The sequence below is a fragment of the Pan paniscus genome, chromosome 6, assembly GCF_029289425.2.
Source record: "Pan paniscus chromosome 6, NHGRI_mPanPan1-v2.0_pri, whole genome shotgun sequence".
Taxonomy (NCBI): Eukaryota; Metazoa; Chordata; class Mammalia; order Primates; family Hominidae; genus Pan; species Pan paniscus.
This window is the reverse complement of record NC_073255.2, coordinates 52,133,322-52,157,638: the sequence shown is the minus strand read 5'-3', so window position 1 is coordinate 52,157,638 and position 24,317 is coordinate 52,133,322. Positions and strand designations below refer to the sequence as shown.

Sequence of the window (24,317 nt, the reverse complement as noted above, 5' to 3'; positions counted from 1 at the left end):
CCAGCATAAGCATGGAACAGAGCAGCCACAGGGCTGTTCCTGTCTCTCTCCCTCCAGAATGCCATCCCTGAGTGCAGCCTGTGGCCTAGGAACAGAGCATTCCAGATGCAATTATTTTGTATTGTGTGGTTGAGGAGGCACGTTGGCATCAACCGTGGCAGCAGCATGATGGCAGGAGCCATCACAGCAGACAGGCCGGCAGGGGACACTCAGACCAGCCTGGCTGCTTTCCCAGGATGCTCCCCGAGCAGGGCCCCCATGCCTCTCTGTGGTGCCCGTGTCCCTAGAAGCAAGACATTTTCTTCATCTGCCCAAACCACCTGGGAGGTTGAAGGCAGGATCTTCCCCTCTGTAGCTTCAGGAATAAGTGAGTTTAGGCAGGTTTAGCTCATCACCCTTCACCTGCTGAAAAAAATGAGCACAAAGCAGAACGTGGGTTTTGCTGGTCAGACCCGTTCAGTGCCCCTGACACTGACCAGTAGATGACCCTGGGCAAGGTCCCAATGCTTGATGCTCTCGTATTTCAATCCTGCACCAAAATACCTATTTCAAGGTTTAGTGTCTCAAATGAAAAGGGCACTCAGCAAGTGCCCTGTGTGGCACACGCAGGGACAGGGTCAGGGTCGTGGCTCAGCCCCACCGTGTTCTCAGGGTCAGGGGCGTGGCTCAGCCCCACTGTGTTCTCAGGGTCAGGGTCACAGGCAAGGCTCAGTTTCACGGTGGACTCAGGGTCAGGGACATAGCTCAGCTGTATGGTGGACTCACGGTCAGGTTCAGGGGGCATAGCTTTGCTGTTTGGTGGACTCAGGGTCAGAGTCAGGGTTGTGCCTTGGCTTTATGGTAGACTCAGGGTCGGGGCATGGCTCATCTGCATGGTAGACTCAGGGTCAGGGGCATGGCTCAGCTGCATGGCTCACCCAGGGTCCCAGTTGGGTATGGCTCAGCTGCATGGTGGACTCAGGGTCAGTGTCAGGCATAGCTCAGTTACATGGTGGACTCAGGGTCAGGGGCATGGCTCGGCTACATGGCTCACTCAGGGTTCCCGTTGGGTGTGGCTCAGCTGCACGGTGGACTCAGAGTCAGTGTCAGGGCCATAGCGGAGCTACATGGTGGACTTAGGGTTTGGGATGTGGATCATCTACCTGGTGGGCTCAGGGTCAGGCTCAGGGCATGGCCAGGCTGCTTGGTGGACTCAGGCTTACAGTCAGGAGTATGGCTAGACTGCCTAGTGGACTCAGGGTCAGGGTCAGGGGCAGGGGCATGGCTAGGCTGCATGGTGGACTCAGGGTCTGGAGGCATAGCTTGGCGACATGGTAGACTCAGGGTCAGGGTTGGGCTCCTTAAGGACCCTCACAATGTTGACTGTTCCCTCCTCCCCGCTGCCCTTGGAAGATATGTTATTTCTTCACAGGATCTGTTCTATGTGCCCTTGTCAGAGGTGTCTTTTTTCTGTGTCTCTTTAGTTTCCCTGTATTCTTTATATTCCCTGGAGATGGGTCATGTCCACATCAGTTCAGATCTTTCATACTGTAAGAGATAGCATTTGAGTTCAGACTGGCTAATTCTAGACAAAAGGGGGATCTTCTCACCAACAATCAGCCTTAAAAGGCACCTGTTTGAGAGGGGCTGCAGGTGGCTGCAGGGTCACCTTGAATTGAAGCACACCCAGGCTCTGCCTCTGCCCTAGCCTATCTCCTGGCCTCTCTCTTCATCTCCAGATGAGCTTTACCCTGTGCCGGTGCAGAGTCATTCCCAGAAGGAGAGGGGTGACCCCAAAGCCAGCTAGACTGGCCCAGCCTGGACACAGCAGAGTGTTGAGTTGGGCATCCTCTGGGGACCATGTGGACTGGGTGGATAGCACTCTTGGAAGGAAGGGCTGGGCAGGTGAGCCGGAGGAGAATGCCCCAGGTGGTCATGTCAGTGACTAAGGGCTGTCAGGTGAGCCTGGAAGGAGGTCTCTATGGGGGTCGTATCAGTGACCATGTGGAGTCCTTCCCTAAGGAATATTCCTTGCACAGCACTTTATCGTTCACTCAGTGCTCTCAGACCTGTGACTGCATCTGACTTGGGCGTCTGTCCTGTGGAAGGGGTGGGCTGGTAACATGATCCACTTTTCACAGGTGAGGAAACCAAGGCTCCGAGCCTGGAGGCTGTTAGTGGTTTCCCCACGATCCTGCAGCCAGCAGTGTCTGGCAGGACCAGAGGTGCTTCCTTGTGTCCATCTCACACCCTACCAGCTTTTCCAGTTTGTTCGGGCTTTTTTTTTTTTTGAGATGGAATCTCACTCTGTCGCCCAAGCTGGAGTGCAGTGGAGCGATCTCAGCCCACTGCAACCTCTGCCTCCCAGGTTCAAGCAATTCTCCTGTTTCCGCCTCCCAAGTAGCTGGAATTACAGGCACATGTCACCACACCCGACTAATTTTTGTGTTTTTAGTAGAGACGGGGTTTCACATGTTGGCCAGGCTGGTCTTGAACTCCTGACCTCAGGTGATCAACCCGCCTCAGCCTCCCAAAGTGCTGGGATTACAGGCGTGAGCCACTGCACCCGGCTTGTTAGGGCTTCTTGACCCGATTCCCGCCTTCCACACGGCTGACAGTTTCAGCCTGTGTGGTGCTTCCGTCTACTGGTAACAACTGTTCTGCCCAGCTTCATGACATCTGTTGACTTTGAATGAGCACACACTTTCTTCTCTCCAAGTGATGAGTAAAAGTATGAAATGTTTTCTGCTGGAAGAATCTTCATGTATGGGAGAGCCCGCCCAGTGCATCCCCCATCACCCAAAAGCCCTAGTAACAGGAGCCATCCTCTCTCCCCCATGTCCCAACAGGCTCTTCTTCCGGAGGCATTACCCCGTGAACAGTGTGATTTTCTGTGCCTTGGACCCACAAGACAGGAAGTAAGAAATTTGCATTTTTATTGAGCAAGGAGTGTACTTAATTCTATCCTTTAGTTTAAAAAAATTAACCTCTGTTTTTCTCTTTAATTTGCAAGGTGGATCAAAGATGGCCCTTCCTCAAAGTAAGTTGCTGAGATTTCTTTACATTCTCTCCTTGTCTACAGTTGTACTCCAAAGTTGAATTCTCTTCCAGATTTGCACAGGGGGTGCCTTATAAGAAAATGACTACACCATGACAATTTCTTTTAAAAAAGAAAAAAGTAAAAGTGTTCTCATTATGGACAAGGATCTGGATGCTGTTAACTTTTCTGCCGGCTGTTGGCTGGATGTGCAGTATTTACATGTGTCATATAACACTGTGGCATAGATACAGGGAGATGGATGGCATAGCCTTTTTGGCCATTTGGGAATGCATGGGCTCAGCAGTGCTGAGGTCTGCACAGCTAGAAGGAATTGCTCCCTTTGTGCAGGTGTGTGGATGAAGCGGGTGTTCCAAATTTACCAAATGCAACGGAGGAGGGCCTTCATCACACCGTTGCTCCACAGCCAGTCCAGGCAGCTGTTAGAGTTTTTTTTTTTGAGACAGAGTTTTGCTCTTTTTGCCCAGGCTGGAGTGCAGTGGCGCGATCTTGGCTCACTGCAACCTCTGCCTCCCGGGTTCAAGCAATTCTCCTGCCTCAGCCTCCCAAATAGCTGGGATTACAGGCATCCGCCACCAGGCCCAGCTAATTTTTTGTATTTAGTAGAGACGGGGTTTCACCATGTTGGTCAGGCTGGTCTCGAACTCCTGACCTCAGGTGATCCACCTGCCTCAGCCTCCCAAAGTGCCGGGATTAAAGGTGTGAGCCGCCGTGCCCGGCTTAGAGTTCCCTTTTTATAAGCACACCTTTCCCTGGCTCCCTGAGTACCGTGGCCTTGCTTGGCCTGGGCTCATTCCTGGCCCAGTGTTCCTGTCAGGGCCAGCTGAGGGACCTCATCCTAACCTCCCACTTGGAGGCACAATGGGCTACATTCCCCCAGCCTGGTTTCCTCGGCATAACCCGGATTTAATGACCACAGTGCCTGATCACAGGCATCCTTCCCTGGAATCCTGTTTTCAAATGGCTTGTCTGTCCAGGAAGTTGCTCAGTGCATGCGTTAGCAGAAGCGGGGAGAAGGAGAAGAGACCCTGGTACTGACAAGCTGGGCTTCCCCGGTGGGGACTGTGTTCTGGGCACACTCCCACTCTGGCTGGTAGCAGAAACACGGGCTTTCATGTGCTTGGAATTTGTGACTGTATTGGGGTTACCTGAGTGTCATTGACTGGTCCCTTCATGATGTGGAAACTGCTAAATTTAAACAAAAAAAATCCTTCATTTTTCTAAGAAAGAGAAGAAAGTCCTTTGCCCAGGACTTGGATAGGGATATGGTCATTATTGTGTGAAGTGCAGGACTCATAAAAGCCTATTAAGATAATGGCTCTAATTCTTCTAAGAAAAATAATTCGATGGGCTGTTCTTTTTAAACAGCTCCCTGAAGTCTATGTAGTTTGTAATGCAGGCTTCCAAGGCCCGAGAGGAGCGCCTAGTGTATTTCCCCTTCGGTCCCAGTGGGTGGGAGTGTCGAAGTCCAGACAGGACTTGCATTCTGGCATCATCTCAGGAGCCCCTGAGTCCCTTGCCGCTCGCCTTGCAGACTGTGGTCCAGTATGTCAGGACTGGGGCTCAGGAATCTGCAGGGACAGGTGCCCAGGAGATTCTGGCCCTGGCGTGGGGAAGCATCTATAGAGGAAGTTGAGCCTCAGCTTTGATTCAGGTCCTAACCTGGGGCTGTGGACAGGGCACTCACCTCTCAGCCTCAGGGTCCTCACTGCAGAGCTAGAGTCAGACATCCCATCTGTAGGTCTGTGAAGGCTGGAGGTAAAGTGCATGAACAGGTGGCCAGCAGGGTGCTGGGCACGTGGTTGATTTTTGATAGGTGCCACTTAAAATTCCTCCTGACAGTGCCGCTGGCAGCTGGAGGAAGTAGAAGCTTGGTACTTTGTGGGACACTGACCACTCTGACTGGACTTTCCTTTGGCAGAGTCTTTGGATTCGTGGCCCGGAAGCAGGGCAGTGCCACGGATAATGTGTGCCACCTGTTTGCAGAGCATGACCCTGAGCAGCCTGCCAGTGCCATTGTCAACTTCGTATCAAAGGTCATGATTGGTTCCCCAAAGAAGGTCTGAGAACCCCCCTCCCTCCCTGGACCCACCGATGCCTCTCGAAGCCCTGGAGACAGCCGTTGGGTGAGGGTGGGGCCCCCACTTTTTACCAAACTAGTAACCCTGACATTCCAGGCCCATGAGGGGAAAGAGGATCTTCCAGCTCTGCAAAAACAAGAACAAACAACATCACCGTGAATTGGCCTTTCCTGAAAGTGACTTATCTGACACATCTCTGTAGCCACATGCTTTTTGGGTAGAAGAAGCTGGGCATGGGTGCACCCCACCCCCTAGGGTCCCCATGGGAAAGGGACATGCAAGGAAACAGCACAGAACACGAGGTGGTCCCCACGTCCCTGGCACACCAGCATTCCGGGGGATGAGGAATCCCCAGCCCTTGAGGCAGAGGTGCCGAGTGACTGCCATGCTTCGCCCATCCGCATGGGCGCTTCTGTCCAGCTGCACCCGAGGCCGGGGGTTTCCCTCACCTTGGTCTTCCCAAGATGGAGATGCTAACGAAACTGAGAAGGGGGCGTATGTTTGACGAAGGTTTGCGCAAGTCAGGCCCTTCTGGAACACAGCAGGGCCTACAACGAGGGGCCTTTGCGATGGGCTGTGAGGATGGGGGTGGTGGGAAGAATTGGCCACGTTAGAGACCCCATGCCACCCCACCATGATGAGTGCTCTGTGCCTCCTGCTCACCTGTGGCGAGCTGGGCGAGCTGGGCGAGCTGGGCTGGGGAGAGCCTGTGAGGACCGAGAGGAGAAATGAGAAGAAGGAACAAAAATATTATTTCTATGTAATTTATATTTTACTTATGCCAAATTATTTATGATAATTTGCCATTGCTATATTGTACCAGTGTCAAATGCTGCAGCCTGCCAAGCTGTGATTTTGTGAGGCTTGTCCCTATGTAGGATGCACCGCAGGCCCCTGGCCACTGAAAGAGTGTGCAGTGGACTGTGGGTCTCCCATATGCGGTGCCGCCCAAAGGTGGCTTTGCCTCAAGCAACCTACCCTGATGTTTTACTCATTGGAATGTTTTTCCCCGATTGTGGATGACTTCTTTTCTGATGGAGAGAGTCCAGGAGGGATGGAAAACGCCTGGATTTAAGCTCAGCATCCCCCACATGGGCTTTTCGATCATCTTCAGGCCTGAAGCTGCACGACCTGAAGTTCGCCTGCATTTATCAGCCCTCTTTGTGCTGCTCCTTGCCACCTTGGGGTTCCTGCTGGGGACCATGTGTGGTTGTGGCATGTGTGAGCAGAAGGGAGGATGAGGAAAAAGAGAAGAAACCCCGGTACTGACAAGCTGTTTTTGAGTGCCACTGTTTGCCATCATCTAAGCCACTGAATCAAGTGTATTTCAGGCTTATTTCAACATTCCAATGCCCTGGTTTTCCTGCTTGAATCTGTTCGTGGTCAAAGGTTTGGGGGAATTTGTGACCCTGGAACATCCCCAGAGTGAAAGATGGAGCTGGGCCACATCAGAATAAGGCCTTGGCCCCATCCTCTCACAGCCTAGGTGCTCTGCAGGCATGCTGACTGTCCTGATTGCGATCCAGCCCGAAATTCCCTCCTCTGCTTTCAAAAGTCAAATCCCCCATTCTTAGGCCACACTGGTGTCACAAGCTCCTGTCAGGGAGCTGGGGTTTGGGAATGTGCTTTGTGAACTCTGCTTTAAAGTGAGGGGCCGAGGAAAACTTAGAAACAGGCAGAGTTGGAAGCAGCCAAATCACAGTGGGTGTTGTGTGTGTGTGCGTGTGTGCATGTGTGCGTGTATGCGTGTGTGAAAGCAGGTGGACCATTCCACTTTTTAGCTCCTATTGATGCACCAAACCAAGTGCCTCATTTCTGTGCCAAATGTTTGCCTTGGTCGTTGTGGACCTCCTTCTCTAACTTGCGGTGGCATGACTGTCAGGAGGTGCTGGCATTTTCAGCAGATCTCATGTGTTGACCCTGATGTCTTTAGCAGAGGCCTCTAGCATCTCGGTTTTTCATCCACTGCAGGAATGTGGCCACAGGGAGCAGAGGTTTGTACTTTCCCCAAGAGGTCCTCATCCTGAGACGGTCTCTACCCATGTTTAACCCAAAGAGTGCAGGCCAGGTTCCTTATCCTTCTGATGAAGGATGAGAGAGCTCATTTAGAAGTCAGAGCAAACTAGGGTCTCAGTATTGAGAAACGCAGCCTGCCAGGGAATCACAGAGACATCGGGGTGCCCGCGATGGCCCTCATGAAGCCATGCCTCGACGGCATTCAGGAAGCCCTGCAAACGTGCTTTTTGAACTCATTGGCCAGGTGTGATTTTTACACAAGGTAAACGTGGTCAAGGGCATCGGGGAATTTGCTCCAAGCAGATAGCTCCCTCTGAGGAACCAAAGGAAGCAAGTTTCCACGATTTCTGAAGAGCTGGTATAGGAAGTTCCTTTCTTCCTTTTGTGTTACATGTGCATTAAACAGAACAAGCTGTGTGTCATCACAGATTGTACTGTGGGCTCAGAAACCGTGAGAGAGCCCCCACCGTGGACACCGGCTCTAGGGCCACAGGAAAAGGAACGTTTCCAGGCATTTTGTCTCCAGGGCTCCCGCTGGACAGGCGCGTACTGCCCTGGGGAGTAAATGCGGAGAGTTCACGAACTGTGCCCAACGCATGTTATAGCCAGGGTCCTACTAACTACTCAGTAAAAGAACGTATTGTTGTATTCCTCCAGTGTTAAGCTATAGCCATGTTAAAAGTCACTGTGCATTTATTCTCAGCATCAAATACCTTGTAACGTCTTCTCTGCCTTGTTAGTGCATATTTTTACTTTTCTGATACTGTAAAGAATATATCCAGTATGTAAATGAATGTTCTATAAATCCCTTGTATAGTCATTTTCTCTGCTCTTTAAATATCATCTCTATTCAGAGTATAATAAAATTATGAACTTGGTAAGCCTCCGTGAGACGGTGTTTGTGTACCCTGAAGTATGTTTGTGTGTGTTTGCACATGTGTGTATGCGTGTGCATGTGTGCACTTTTGTGTATGTGTCTCTGCAAACGTGTGCATGTGCTTGCACAGATGTATCTTTGTCCACATGTGTCTGTGCGTCTGCGTGTGTGCTCATTCATGAATGTGTGTCTGTGTGTTTACAAATCAGTGGATTCAGTTATAAAATCACAAATGTTTTGCTGTCAGGAATATATTAAGATTTCTGCCCAGAGACCTTTGAAATGTTATATTCAAAGATCTTTGAAGATTAACCACAATGCAGTGTTGATAATGGGTCCTGACATGTTTTCGATGTTGCTATGAATACCCCTACACACACACTGGCTGCAGAAACACTCCCCTGAAGTGGGCCAGCTCCTGAAGGACCTCCCAGTGTCTATTGAAGTGGGCACTAAAAGTGAATATTGAGACTGGTGGATTCACTTACACATCAACAGATGCTGGAGACAGCCAGTGTCACCTGCCTCTTCTGTTCCCCCAGCCAAGGCTCCTCCCTCCCCACCTTAAGGGAGTTTGCCCTTTTCTATGGACTCTGCCCTCTTGGGCCTGTCCCCTCCCTCCTGAGTCAGGTGATGGGACACAGGACCCCATCTAACCTCATTCCCTCAGATCCAAACCAGAAAAGAAGCAATGCTTTGAGCTCACTTGGTTATGGACAGATAAAGATGGCAGTTAGCTGCCACCCTGTGCACAGTTTTCTGCCTGCGTGGTCAGCCCCCAGAGACTGTAGCTTTCCACTCTGAGGAGACACAGAGATATTTCACCCCAGCTATGTTGGGAGAGTGAACTTGAAATGGTCCCGGTATTACTGCTTTGGAGCAGAAGAGAGGGCAGGTGGTGGCAGATTAAATCTTGTCCAACAGGAAGCTCCCATTGAGTCTTTGAAGCCAGTCATTGCCCAGACCTTTGACCAATGTCACAAGGTGGAAAGGTGGACAGGGCATTGATTTCACTGTGGCTTAGGGAGTGTGCTTCCCAAGAACACCATACTTGTCACAATTGCTGGGCTCCGTACGGTGTGCACATGTGCCTAGGTCCCCGACCAGAGCCAGCCCTGGGGACTGTTGGAGAGACCCAGTGGCCATGAGACCTCAGCTGGACAGGCCCCTGCCACTTGCTGCAGGAGGATGTTATGGGTCCCCCATTCATCTCTCAGCAATCTGTTACCTAATGAGTACCCGGGCCTTACCTACTGGGGTCGTCCTTCTATTAATGTGGTGGGCACCTTGGTCCGTCCACTTGGGGGGTCATTGATCTACTGTGTAATGAACACTTTGGATCTGCCCACTGGGGGACAGTAGGTCTGTAGCTCAGTTGGGCTTCTGTGTCTCATCCTGTCCCCAGGGAGGTAGGTTGCCTGCCTGATGGCTTTGGGGATCACACTTCACAGACCAGGGGCAGTTGGGCTGGTCTCAGAGGATGAATTGGAGTTTTCCAGGTAGACTTGGGGCCTGGACTGGGAAGGGACATTTTATGATGCAGGGATTGGTGAGATCTGGACACATTTGGACAGAAGGGCTGTTGAACTGGCAAACAAGATAAGTGGAAAAAACACAAGTGGCCCTTAAATTCCTGAAAAATCAGTTCACAGTGTGAAGACTGGCCTGAGGCAACAGAACAAATAGGTCACCAAGAGCCTATCACCAAGCCAGATGACCAGGAAGAGGAAACAGCAAAAGGGACTCCACTGCAATGATTGATCTGGCCGAGGGAGCCTCTCTGTCCCATCTCAGAGAGTCCAGGGTTGGGGGGCTGGAGAAAACAGCAGGATCCCCCTCAGCCCCACCTGGGAAACACACTCCATCTCCCACAGGCAGGGGACCCACCAGAACACACACCAGGCCAGGAAGGCTTCATAGCTGTGTGCTGGCAGCTTCCCTCTCCCACGGAGAGACACCCCTTCTGTCCCTCAGGTAACATCAGCAGGGACCCCAGAGGTACCTGATAAACCAAGCAGACTAACATAACGCTGAAAGGCTCTGACGATTAAACTGTCAGTGGGACCACAGGCCACAAATCAGGCCAGGCCCTGCTCCCTAAACAGAATCAGGGCAATTACCTGCTAAAATTAAATATTTAAATAAGACCCAGAATTCCCTAATAGGTAAAATGGGATACAATGGAAAATTCCTTTCATACCAAGTACCAAGAAATGTGCAGCATGAATGAGAAAGACAATGAATGCCAACGTCAAGATGAACCAACTGCTGGAGTTATCTGGCAAGGATCTGAAAACAGCCATCATAAAAATGCTTCAAGAGGCAAATCTGTTGAAGAAATGAAAAAATAGAAAGCCACAGTAAAGAAATAGAAGTGATGAAGAAGAACCAAATGGAAATTACAGGGCTAAAAGGTATAATAACAGAAGTGAAGGAATCTTACTAGATGGATTCAGTAGTAGACTAGTGGAAATGGCAGGATAGAATCAGTGACTGTGGCGACAATGTAATTCACTCAATCTGAATAACACAGAGAAAATAAACTAAAAAAAAGAAAAAGAACACCCACAAGAACCTGTAGGACAGTAACAAAAGATCCAACATTTGTATCACTGGTGTGCCCAAAGGAGAAGAGAGAGGCTATAGAATATTTGAAGATTAATGGATAAAAATTCCCCAAATATGGCAAAAAGACATGTATAGATCAAGAAGCCAAGTGAACTCCAAACAGGATCAACAACCACAACCAAAATCCATGCCAAGAAATATTGTAATTAAACTTCTGAAAACTAAAGACAACCTGTAGGCAGCCACAGAGAAATGATGGATTCTGAATAGGAATAGGAGCACACCAATTGGAATGACAGTGGATTTTTCCTATGAAACCATAAAGGCCAGAAGGAAGCTATGCAACATTTTCCAAGGACAGAAAGAAAATAAAAATCAACCATGCATTCTATATTCAGTGAAACTCTCCTTTAGAAATGAAGAGGAAATAAAGATATTGTCAGATGAAGGAAACGAAAAGAATTAGTTGCTAGCAAGCCTACATTTAAAGATTGACAAAAGAAGTTCAAACACAAAGGAAATGGTAAGAGAAAGCACCTTGGAGCATCCAGAGGGAAGAAAGAAGAATGAAAAGAGCAGAGTATGAGTCATACAACAAACCCTCCTTCTCATCACAAGTCATCAATCACATCTGATGATTGGAAAAGATATTACACCACCGTCTGATACTCAAGACAATGAAAGGAAAAAGTGAGAAATACGAAAGAACGTATATGGAGGTGAGACTTCAACACAAGTAGTAAAAGGTTGATAAAAATAGTGATGTTATGAATATTTTTGTAATAACCAGAGCAACCACTACAAAAACTATGCACAAAGATACATGCAATAGCAATTAAAAAATCAAGATGGAATCTTAAAAGATGGGTCCTAGCCCACAGGAAGACAAGAAGATAGAAACAGAAAAACAAAGATGAAGCAAAACAAAACAATAACATGGTGGACTTTAGCCTTAATGTACTAATTACCTTAAATGTACATGGAGCAGCTATATCAATCAAAAGACAGAGATTGGCAAAGTGGGGAGAAAATGGCCCAATTACATGCTGCTAACAAGAAACTTCAAATTCGGTGACATAGGTAGATTGAAAATAAGAGGATATAAAAACATAGTACATAAACATTTTTAAAAGGAGGAATCATTATATTAATGTAATAAAATCAGTTTATTTGCTCTACAGTTTCATTTGCTCTACAGTTAACAAAGTCAACTGTAGAGAAAATGAAATTACTAGAGCCAATGAGTGACATTATACGATGATAAAAGGATCAATCCGCCAGAAATGCATAAGGGTCTCAAATGCGTACTCATCAAACAACAGAGCCTTAATACAGAAAATCCTCACTTAAAATAATTGATAGGCTCTTGGAAATTGACTTTCAGTGAAATGGCCTACAGCAGATTCTGGAAATGATGTTTCTTTCTTCATAGTTCCGTTTTAATGTTGATGAGAAAAAAAGTGTTGCCTTATATGCCATTTTGTGTTAAGCCACAGTTCCAAGAACCTATGGACAGCATTAAGTGAGGACTTACTGTACGTAAAGTAAAAACTGATAAAGTTGAAAGCAGAAATAGACAAATCCACAATTATAGTTGGAGAATTTAACATTCTCCACTCACTAACTGGTAGAACTATGCCATGGTTTTAGTATTTGTGTTCTTCCATGGAATCTACATGTTGAAACCTAATCCTAACGTGAAGGTACTAAAAGGTGAGGCCTTTGGTAGGTGACTAAGTCATAGGGGTGGAGCATCATGAATAGGATTAGTGCCCTTATTATAGAGGCCCAAGGGAGCTTGTTTGCCTCCTCCACAGTGTGAGGACACAGCTAGAAGGTGCCATGTGTGAGGAATGGACCCTCACCAGACACCAAATATGCTAGCACCTTAATCTTGGACTCCCCAACCTCCAGAACTGAAGTTTGTTTTTATAAGCCACCCAGTTTATGATATTTTTGTTATAGCAGCCCAAATGCACTAAGACAGAAATTTGTACCAAGGACTAGGGATATTGTATAATAAATATCTAAAAATGTGGAAGTGGCTTTGGAATTGGGTAATGTGTAGAGGCTGGAGGGGTTTTAAGGTACATGCTAAAAAAAGCCTACATTGCTGTTAATGGTAAACAGGATTCAGCTGGGAGCACAGAAGGAAAGGAGAGCCATAGAGAAAGTCTCACTCTTCTTAGATAATACCTAAGTGGTCATGAGCATGATGTTAGTAGAAATATGGACGGTAAGGGCCATTCTGATGAGGTTTCAGATGGAAATGAGGAACACGTATTGGAAACTGAAGGAAACAAGTGGCAAAGAACTTGGCTGAATTGTGTCCATGCCCTAATGTTTTGAGGAAGGTAGAACTTGTGAGTGATGTGAGTGATGAAGCTGGGATATTTAGCTGAGGAAATATCTAAGCAAGATGTTGAAGGAGTAGCGTGGCTTCTCTTGACTACTTATAGTAAAATGTGAGAAGAGAAAATGATTTAAAGGCAAAATTTATAATGAAAAGAGAAGCAGAACTTAAAGATTTGGAACATTCTTAGTCTGGCAGTATGGCATTAATACAAAATGAGATAGCATGTTCAGTAGTGAACGTCAAGGGTGTGACCAAATGACCATTTGATAAGGAGATTAGTATGGGTCAGTAGAAACCAGGCTACCCCCCAGATGACATATAGGTAGCTAACCTTGGTGGCATCAGCATGACACCATTTCCACAGGTGCACAGAGTACATGAGCTATGGATGTGCAGCTGCCTCCACCTAGATTTCAAAAGATGACCAGAGAATCTAGGGGCCCAGGCAGATAACTGCCACAGAGGTAGAGCCACTGCAGAGAGCCTTGGCTAGGGCAATGCTTAGTGGAGCCATAGGAGCAGGGGCTCTAGTGATGTTAGACAGGTGCAGCCGCCGGCTGCAACTCTAGCCTGGGAGAGCCTCAGGCATGCGGCTGCAACCCATAAGAGCTGCCATGTAAGCTCTTATGTCCAGCAAAGCCATGTGGGCAAGGCTGCTTGAGGTCTTGGCAGTCCAACGCCTGGCCCAGTGTGTCCAGAAGGTGGACATCAAGTCAAACAGGATTATTCTCAAGCCTTAAGATTAAGTGCTGTTTACCCTGTTGGGTCTTGAACTTACTTAGGACCTGTTATTCCTTTCTTTCCTATCTCTTCCCTTCAGAATGGGAAGGTCTATCCTATGCCTGTTCCATCATTGCATTTTGGAAGCACATAACTTGTTTGTTTCACAGTTTACAGGTGGACAGCAATGTGTCTCAGGATAAAATATACCTTGGAGTCTCACCCTTATCTGATTTGGATAATATTTATAGATGAGACTCTGGACTTTAGACTTTGTAGTTGATGCTGGAACAAGTTAAGACTTTTGGAGAAATTGAAATGAAATGAATGTATTTTGCATGTGAGGAGGATATTAATTTGGGGGAGCCAGAGTTGGAATGTTTGTGTCTCTTTAAAGTTTATGTGTTGAAACCTAATACTCAATGCGATGGCATTGAAAGATAGGGCCTTTGGGAGGTAATTGGGTCATGAGGGCAGAGACTTTATGACTGGGATTAGTGGCCTTATAAAAGAGGCCCAAGGGAACTTGTTTGCCTCTTCCACTATGTGAAGACACAGCTAGAAGGAGCCATCTATGAGGAATGGGCCCTCACCAGACACTAAATCTGCTGACATCTTGATCTTGGCCTTCTCACCCTCCACAACTGTGAGAAAAAATGTTTGCATTTTATAATTCTATAATATTCTTGTTATAGCAGCCCAAACAGACTAAGACAAATGACTAGACAACAAGTCAGAAAGGATGCAGAAGAACTGAACAACACAAGCAACCAACAGAATCTAATTGGTATGTAGAATGCTCCACAGAATAGTAGAATTATGCATTTTTTAAGCACTCATGGAATACTCACCAAGATAGATCATGTTCTCAGCCACGAAAAAAATCTCAACAAATTTTAAAAAATGGATATCATCCAGAGCATGTTCTCTGATCATAATGGAATAAAAGTTAAATTTAATAATAATAAGATTAACAATTTCTCATTACTTAGAAATTAAACAACACTCTTCTAAATAACCCATCATTCAAAGAAGTCTCAAAAATAATTTTTTTAAAACATAGAACAGAATGAATTCTGTAGAAAATAAAACATATCACAATCCATGGGATGCAGCTAATGTAGTGCTGAGAGGGAAATTTATAGCACTAAATGCTTACACTAGAAACGAGGAAAGGTCTCAAATCAGTAACAGATGTGGCTTGGGTTGGGTTGGAGCAGTGAGTTTCAGCATCTCACCCTGCCTTCTGCAGCCTGATTGACTCAGCCCATAGTACTAGAAGCACTGTGATCTTTTGGTGTTGCATGGTGCCTCAGGCAGACCTATTCTTAAGTACATGTAAGGCACCTCTTGAGGAGGCCCTGAGATACCTGGGGCCCACTTTAAAAGGACTGAGTTGAGACCTGGTGGTCTAGGTGCTATCAGTGGCTACACTCAACAACACGGATGAAACTTAGACATAACCACAGGCCAAAAAAGCCAGACCTGTCATAGAGTACTTATTATCAAATTTCATTTATATGGATATCACAATCAGACAAAACTAACCTGTGGCAGTAGAGGGCAGGATGGCAGTTCTTGGGGAGGAAAGAGACAATGCTGTTTGGGAGGGAATATTAGAGGGGCTTTTGAGGCACTGATGCTGTTCTGTTTTTTTTTTTTTTTTTTTCATTTGGGTGTGTTCACTGTGAAAATTAATGGAGCTTTTTCCTTATTATTTGTGTACTTTCCTCTATGTCTAACTTCCAAGTTTATTATTATTTTATAAGTTAACGTGGCTTCATTTTTTTCCCCTAAAGGCTGATGAAGTTGCAGGCATTCAGTTTTCACTGGGAATGTCCTCCAGACGGATGTGTAAGAAGGCCAGGGTCAGGCTTCAGGAGCACCTAGGTGGGTTCACACTTGACACCTGTCACTCGTCACTCACCCGCCAGCCCACTGCCTGGTCAACGTAAGGCTGTCTCCTTGCGGAGACTGGCTCAGCACTGAAGTAATGGAGCTGTCTTTCTGTCTGTCTGGCTTGTGGTTTAGAGCAGGAAAGATGGAGGTGAGGAAAATGTCAATCAAACTGTCTCTTTTGCAAAGAACAGAGCAAGCCCTGCCACGTGCTTGGGTCAGAGTAGAATGAATATGGAGAAGTGCCTCCTCCTTGGGGAGATTCTGCATGGTTTCCCAGGCCGTATCGACTCTCCTGGATTCCTGTGCCACATTCAGCCGATTAGGACAGCACAGCAGACATTGGTTGAGTGCCTACTGCTTGCAGAACGCAATGTCTGCACTTCCCATGTTAGCTATGGTTTATGTATTCAAGCTTCCCTCTACTGAAGAAAGCCCAAGGAATGTCCAACCCAGGAACAAACCAGAGTGGTCATGGGTCAAAGCATCCTTCCTGCCATCTGGGCCAAGATATAGGACTCAAAGCTTAAGTCACGTGAACCACCCTGTGTGTCAAGAGTTGATAAGTCTATAAACAGCCTCGCCCTGGCGCCGTGAGGGGTGGCTTATGATTAACTTGTTAGAGCTGCAATGGCAGCTCCACACTGAAGGGCTCAAGAAGAGTGAGGTGACCTTAGCTGCCTGGAAATGAACTGTTGAAGGCGGCTGAGGTTCTCCCTGACAGGAGGGGCCCTGCTGATGGGACGTTTCTTCTCCAGGGGTCACATAGCAGCTGGCCCATCCCCATTTTACAGATCATGAAGGTCAGGGTCAGAAAAGTTTAGTGATTTGGCTATGGTCGGGAGACAGGCAAAGAAAAATATGAAGAATTTTTTCTTCTATGGTCCCCTTTACCCCCTGCTTTTCTCTTTGCTTTAATTTCTTTGTATAGAGGCATCCAGCCAACTAGCACAGAATGTTGCGAAAACTTGGCCCACGGGATTCCAGAGCCTGTGTCCTCTGCTATGGCACGGAGAGGACTTCTGTGCACACACGTCCCCAGTGAGCCATTTCCCCTGAGTGGTTCCCTCTTTCTGCCCTTTGCCCTGCATTTTCACAGAAAGGTTTGAGCTCAATTTACAACCTCAATGGGCCAGGGACTGTAGTAAATGAAGGGAGTGACTGAGAGCATTGTGGGGCAGTCCTGCCCCCTGGTGGGCAGCATCACTTACTACAGAAGGCCGTATTTTAAAACGTTATTTGCAAAGATGAGGGCTGCATATGTTAGTGGCTAGGTTCAAAATGGAAAGCTAGTGAAATGGAAAATTTAGTGGTTAGAAATGTGGATGCTGGAGCCACGTTGCCTGGCTTCAAATCTTGGCTCTGCCTTGTATACACTCTAGTACAATGACAAGTTATTTAGCTTCTCCCATTTGTCAAATGGGAAAAGCAATCAGGCTTACATGCCAAGACTGTGGTGAGAATCAGATGAGTTAGTACACATTAAGTGATTCAGATGTTGCCTGGCAAGGAATCTTCACTAAATAATATCTAGATAGAGTTACCTTTAAAAATTATTGAATAGGATTTTCTGTAAACCCCATGAAGTCATTTGACAGGATTAGTGGATGTTCAGCATCTCAAACTGTGAAACATTGAGACCCATTTCCCATATGACTAGTTTATCCTCTGTAATAGTGATCACACAGGACAGGGGTTGGTAAGCTTTTCAAAGGGTCAAGGTGAACTCCTCGTACTGCTGGGGCCGAGGCCGCCCCCATCTTCATGTGACTGATGCATTGGTCTGGGGGTCTCCTGTCTCAGCACACACAACAGCTCACATCATCACTATGGTAAGTTCCTTCAGGCAGGACAGTGCAGACCCTTCTCCCTTTCCTACTATGCAACTTCCTCACCCCTCTTTGTGCTCCCCACCCGCATTTCAGCCATTTTTACCATCTGTCTATAACTATAAAGAAATACCAGGAGATAAAACAAAAGAAATTTCCTTTATGAGGTGATGAAAATCTTCTAAAATTGATTGCAGTGATGGTGGATATACTAAAAACCATTGAATCGTACACTTCAAATATGTGAATTGTACGGTATGTGCATTATGTCTCAATAAAGCTATTATAAAAGAATCTAAAAGGAGACTAAAGACAAACTCAAGAGGCCTCAGTGTATGGGCCATCATCCTTAGATCTCTGCACACAGATTGCTGGGGGAACAATGGCCTTACAGTGCCAAAGTGGCTATGGTCTTGAGACATGTCATTTTCGAGACCTAGACTTGGGAATCAACGTGAAAATAAACTTCATTGGCTAGGCGCGGTGGCTCACGATTGTAATCCCAGCACTTTGGGAGGCCGAGGCGGGGGTATCACCTGAGGTCTGGAGTTTGAGACCAGCCTGGCCAACGTGGTGAAACCCCATCTCTATTAAAAATACAACAACAACAAAAAAATCAGCCAGAGTGGTGGCAAGTGCCTGTAATCCCAGCTACTTGGGAGGCTGAGGCAGGAGAATCGCTTGAACCCAGGAGGTGGAGGTTGCAGTGAGCTGAGGTCACACCACTGGACTTAAGCCTGGGAAGCAGAGCAAGACTCTGTCTCAAAATAATAATAATAATAATAATAAAAGCAAAAAGAAAATAAACTTTATCCATCAAACACTCTTCTGGCTGGTGCCAATTTCAAGAACTATAAGCACCCTGTAGTGGATGAGCCTATATGATGGCACCACCTCAATCCCTTCATCTGTGACATGGTATCACTTGGCAGCCTTAGCAGCAAAGTATGCAAAAAAAGAACTGAGTGGTAGGGGTAGGAGAACTGAGAGACAGGAGGAGAATTTGGGGACAGACAAACCTCCCAGGCATAATGGGGGCCTCTGAGTGAAGTGGCTGGTTCTCCAAAAGATCTGAGTTTAGCTTTCCAACTTTACCTTAGATAAGAAATGTAACCCAGCAGATAGGAATGCAAAGGGGACTCGTAGATGGGCGTTGCTGCTCCAAGCCAGTCAGGGAGAAGACCAGAGTATTTTTGGTCATCATTCAGTCATCGTCTGGGAACTGGGGAGCAATAGACCTTGATCACAGAAGAGGGGACTGGTGAGAACGTGGCAGAGACTTGGAGCTTGCCAAATGATTAGGTGGGGCTCAGGCCTGCACTGCAGCCTTGATAGAGAGCTGGAGAGCCTGGTGGAGACACCAGGACATGGGCAAGGAAGAATTCCCATGGCTCTGTGGGCCCAATGGCTGGTTTATCCCACAATGATTGAGTTTCTTACAGGGCTGGTCTGTGATTTAAACTTTTGTTGCCATGCACATTTACTCATTTGTTAATCACTTTCTCAACCAGCCACCTAGACTTTGCTAAGTGCCAGGCATCACGCAAAATGCTGAGAGAGTTACAAAAACAAACATGATTTGTTTCCCACACTCAAAAGTCTTATGGGGAAGACAAATATGTAAAGAAATAATACCAACTCCATGTGGCCTTGTGCTATGGTTGTGGTTTGGAGGAGAAGATTTATAGCTGTGTACCTCAAACAGGGAGAGCCAGATGGGGATGTCTTAAATCTTGGATCCTATCCTGTATGGCCACTCGGCAGGATAAACAAGTCTCAGCAAGGAGAAGCTATAGGTAGCCAGGATGTTTAGGGGCTAAAGAGGTGGACAGTGATTTCCAAAAGAGAAAACCTTCTCCTTGATCCAAGAAGATGCAAAGTAATGGGGTACAGGCTCTGAATACCTAACGGAAGCACCCAGAGAAAGTTCCTCTTTGCCATGGGCCAGGTGAGCTCATAGCTCTGAGCACCTTTCTACTCTTCTTCCTTTCCCTTTACAAGGTTTCTCTTAAAGACCCAAGATTGCAGCTAGCTGAAGAGGGGAGGTGCACGGCCCTGAGTCATGTTGGACCCTAGAATTCTTATTTATTATTATTTTTTAGACGGAGTCTCGCACTGTTGCCCGGGCTAGAGTGCAGTGGCGCCATCTCGGCTCACTGCAACCTCTGCCTCCTGGGTTCATGTGATTCTCCTGCCTCAGCCTCCTGAGTAACTGGGATTACAGGCACACATCACCATTACCTGGCTAATTTTTTTTTGTTGTTTTTGTTTTTTTTTTTTTTTGTATTTTTAGTAGAGACAGGGTTTCACTATGTTGACCAGACTGGTCTTGAACTCCTGACCTCGTGATCCCACTGCCTTGGCCTCCCAAAGTGTTGGGGTTTACAGGCATGAGCCACGGCTTCTGGCCTGGACCCTAGAATTCTCACAGGCACCTGCACGTCTTCAAACCTGAAATGGATTGTTTTCCACAACTAAGAGTCACTGGGGAACACTGCATTATTTAAAATTTCCAGGGGAGTCATTTGGCCTGCCTGAGGTTTCCCCCAGCAAATGTTCCCCCAGAACAGGCAAAAAGGTGCAAGAGAGACAAAGGTAAGGCTGCCTTTGCAATGCTCCCATGAGCCTTGCATGCTTCACATTCACTCACACACTCTGGCCTGGGCAGGCAGGTGATGGGCGGGAAAACCTGTCTTTTCTAGCAGGTGCACAGCACATGGGGGGCCAGGTCCTGGCAGTCTGTGTGGGGAGGAGGGTGTTGGAGTGGGATGATTTTCTCCCTCTATAAGACAGAAATTCAAAGAAAGTCAGCTCTCTGGGTTGTGGAGCGAAGCCAACCAAATAATGGTTGTGAAGGCACAGTTGCTCTTTCCACGTGAATTTAAGAACAAAGAGAAAAAGCCAAGCAAAGAAAGACAGGTACTTTGGCAGTGTCTTTAAAAAAAAAAAGAAAGAAAAAATCAAAGGATGTACATGCAGGTACCTCTTTTTCTTATTTACTGTAAATGAGTTTATTACTCTAAAACCCACTTACAGAATTTTTTTTTTAACTTTTATTTCAGGTTCAAGGGTACATGTGCAGGTTTGTTATATAGGTAAATTGTGTGTCTTGGGGGTTTGGGGTTTGGTGTACAGATTATTTCACCACCCAGTAATAAGCATAGTACCCAATAGGTAGTTTTTTTGTTTTGTTTTGTTTTGTTTTGTTTTGTTTTGAGATGGAGTCTTGCTCTATCGCCCAGGCTGGATTGCAGTGGTGCGATCTCGGTTCACTGCAACCTCCGCCTCCCAGGTTCAAGGGATTCTTCTGCCTCAGCCTCCCTATTAGGTGGGATTACAGGCATGTGCCACCATGCTGGGCTAATTTTTGTATTTTCAGTAGAGACGGAGTTTCATCATGTTGGCCAGGCTGGTCTCGAACCCCTGACCTCGGGTGATACACCTGCCTCTGCCTCCCAAAGTGCTGGGATTACAGGCATGAGTCACCATGCCCTGCCCTGATATGTAGTTCTTTGATCCTCTCCCACCTCCTACCCTCCACCCTTAAGTAGGCCCCAGCGTCTGTTGTTCTACTGTTTGTGTCCATGTGTATTCAACATTTAGCTCCCGTTTATAAGTAAGAACGTTTGGTATTTGGTTTTCTATTCTTACATTAGTTTGTTTAGGATAATGACCTTCATCTCCAACCATGTTGCTGCAAAGCACGTGATCTCATTCTTTTGTATGGCTGCATAGTATTCCATGGTATATATGCATCACATTTTCTTTATTCAGTCTACCATTGACGGGCATTTAGGTTGATTCCATGACTTTGCTGTTGTGTGAATAGTGCTGTGATGAACATACATGTGCATGTGTCTTCATGATAGAACAATTTATATTCCTTTGGGTATATACCCAATAATGGATTGCTGGGTGGAATGGTACTTCTGTTTTAAGTTTTTTGAGAAATTGCCACACTGATCTCCACAATGGCTGAGCTAATTTACATTCCTATCAGCAGTGTGTAAGTGTTCCCTTTTCTCCCCAACCTGGCCAGCATCTGTTATTTTTTGACTTTTTTTTTTTTTAGACGGAGTCTTACTCTGTCACCCAGGCTGGAGTGCAGTGGCATGATCTTGGCTCACTGCAAGCTCCACCTCCTGGGTTCATGCCATTCTCTTGCCTCAGCCTCCCGAGTAGCTGGGACTACAGGCACCCGCCACCACTCCCGGCTAATTTTTTGTATTTTTTACCAGAGACCGTGTTAGCCAGGAATGGTCTCAATCTCCTGACCTCGTGATCCACCTGCCTCAGCCTCCCAAAGTGCTGGGATTACAGGCATGAGCCACTGCGCCCAGCCTTGACTTTTTAATAATAGCCATTCTGACTGATGTGAGAAGGTGTCTCATTGTCGTTTTGATTTGCATTTCTCTAATGATTAGTGATGTTGAGCATTTTTTTCATATGCTTGTTGGCCACATGTATATCTTTTTTGAAATGTGTTTGTTCATGTCCTTTTCCCACTTTTTAATGTGGTTGTTTGTTTTTTGCTTGTTAACTTGTTTAAGGTCTTTATAGATTCTGGATATTAGACCTTTGTCAGATGCATAGTTAGCAAATATTTTCTCCCATTCTGTGGATTGTCTGTTTGCTCTGTGGATAGTTTCTTTTACTATGCAGAAGCCCTGTTGTTTAATTAGGTCCCATTTGTCAATTTTTGTTTTTGTTACAATTGTTTGGCCCTCTTGGCCAGGGTCTATATGTCCAGAATGGAATTTCCTAGATTATCTTCCAGAGTTTTTACAGTTTCAGGTTTTACATTTAAGTCTTTAATCCATCTTTAGTTGATTTTTGCATATGGCATAAGGAAAGTGTTTAAATGTCAGTTTTAAAAGAAATAACCTCTCCAATTGACAGAGTTCTTCGTGACAATGTGTTTTAGAGCTGTGCACTGATGATCCTCCTTCTCTGTATGTGGGTGAGAGTCAGGCTGGTCAGTCCACGCTGTGTGATCATGCTCCTGGGACTCCACTTTTGCAAAGGGTTGCTGTGAACATGGAATGAAATTATGTGTAAGAAGAACTAGTACAAAGCCAAGGACATAGTGAACTTTCCATAGATTGTGCTATATCTTCATCATCACCATCATCATCATCTTCACCATTATCACAATCAGCATCACCATCATCATTATCCCCATTACCATCATCATCATCACCATTATCACCATCTCCACCATCATCATTATCACCATTACCATATCCTCATCACTGTCATCATCACCATCATCACCATTACCATCATCATCATCATGGTCATCACATCATCACCATCATCATCATCATCATCATCACCATTATTGAAAAAATCATCACTTTATCATCTCTTCATTACCATCATCATCATCGCTGTCATCATCATCATTACCACCACCATCATCATCACCGTCATCACCATCATTATCACCACCATCCTCAACATCACCATCACTATCATCACCATTATCACTACCATATTTATCAACATTTTTTTGTTATCAGGCATCAGATATGATCATCTTTGACAACCTAAAGCCAGGGAAGGAGTATGAGTTGGGGGAAACCACTCTGGTGGGTGTTAGTTTATGTAAAAACTATATTTACATGTTTGTGTCTGTGTATGTGCCATTGCCATGTGTTATTCTCTCTCCCTCTCTCTCATTTTTTTTTTTTTTTGGCTTCTGAAGAGCTATTGAAAAGTATTATAAGCTCAGCACAGTGGTGCATGCCTGTTCTCTCAGCTATTCAGGAGTCCAGCCTGGGTAACAGAGTGAAACTCCATCTCTAAGAAAGAGAGAGACAGAGAAAGAAAGAGAGAGGGAGGGAGAAAGAGAGAGGGAGAGAGAGAGAAAAAGAGGGAGAGAGAGAGAAAAAGAGATAGAAAGAGAAGGTGAGAGGGAGAGAGGGGGCGAAAGAGAAAGAAAGAGAGAAAGAAGAAAGAAAGAGAGAGAAAGAAAAGAAAAGAAAAAGGAAGAAGGAAGGGAGGAAGGAAGGGGAGAGAAAAGTATGATAGGAACTCAAAATAGGAAACATCTACCTGGGTACTAGACAAGCTCCCAAGGGCGTAAGAAGCAAACACCTCCTTGCTTCTTCTCTCCTCTTCGCAGTCTTATACAGAAGTTTCAATTTCTCTCCTTTCTTTGGCAATTCACAGTGATGTTCATCCACGGTTTTCTCTAAGTAACCCCCTTTTGCATCCTGGCTACCAGAAGTAGCATCTTAGGCAGGGACTCCAGTCTGGCCAGTGTCATTCCTGGCGGCCCAGTGCTGTGGGAATGTCTCAGAGGAGCTTCCTTACAAGGGTATTTATAGGAGTGACTTTTCTCTAAGCTTTATAATGCTAACTTCTAGGGTATAACTATTTTACACCAAAACCATTGATTTTCTCTATTGAGTATCCTCTATGTAGCTCCAATAGTGAGAGACATGCCTGGAAAGTCAGGGCCCTGAGGTGGGGGTTTCCTGAATCTTGGAGCGACTCTCCTAAGCCTATACAGCCTGAGATTCACTGTGGGCAAGGCTGGTCATGAGGAAGAGCTTCAGGGGCAACAGGAACCTGGGGTCTTCTTGGGGCAGCCAAAGTCTGTCTCCAACCCCTCTCCCAAGATTTGGAGTGCGCGGGGGGCATGTTGGGAGAGCTTGGCCCCTCTATGATGGCCCAGTTGAAAGCAAAGAAGAAGACTCCTGGAATGAAATACTGACAGCTGCCTGAGGTGTGGGTGAAGCTGAAGGATGTCTACTTGCCACCCTGGGTAAGATGGCAAAGTTACTAGTCCTTCTGGCATATGGCCAAACATGACTGGGTGTGTCTCATACATGCTTAGTGTCTTCAGTGGGTTTATTTCCCTCTAGTTACCCAAAGCAAAGCTGGGAAAGACATGTGGCAAGTTCACACAGTTACAAGTAAAAGTGAGGGT

At 46.3% G+C, this 24,317-nt stretch overlaps 1 protein-coding gene across 4 annotated transcripts in view; it reads left to right on the top strand.

Annotated features, from left to right (window-relative positions):
• Positions 1–8,015, top strand: part of TNS3 (tensin 3) — a 307,731-nt gene extending 299,716 nt beyond the window's left edge. For all 4 annotated transcript variants that reach the window (XM_008975482.5, XM_034964064.2, XM_034964063.4 and 1 more), the window contains 3 exons: positions 2,829–2,897; positions 2,993–3,019; positions 4,959–8,015. In XM_008975482.5, coding sequence (XP_008973730.3) covers positions 2,829–2,897; positions 2,993–3,019; positions 4,959–5,103 — 241 coding nt within the window. In that variant the 3' untranslated portion in view covers positions 5,104–8,015. The remainder of the gene's footprint in view (positions 1–2,828; positions 2,898–2,992; positions 3,020–4,958) is intronic.
• The last annotated feature ends 16,302 nt before the right edge of the window (positions 8,016–24,317 follow it).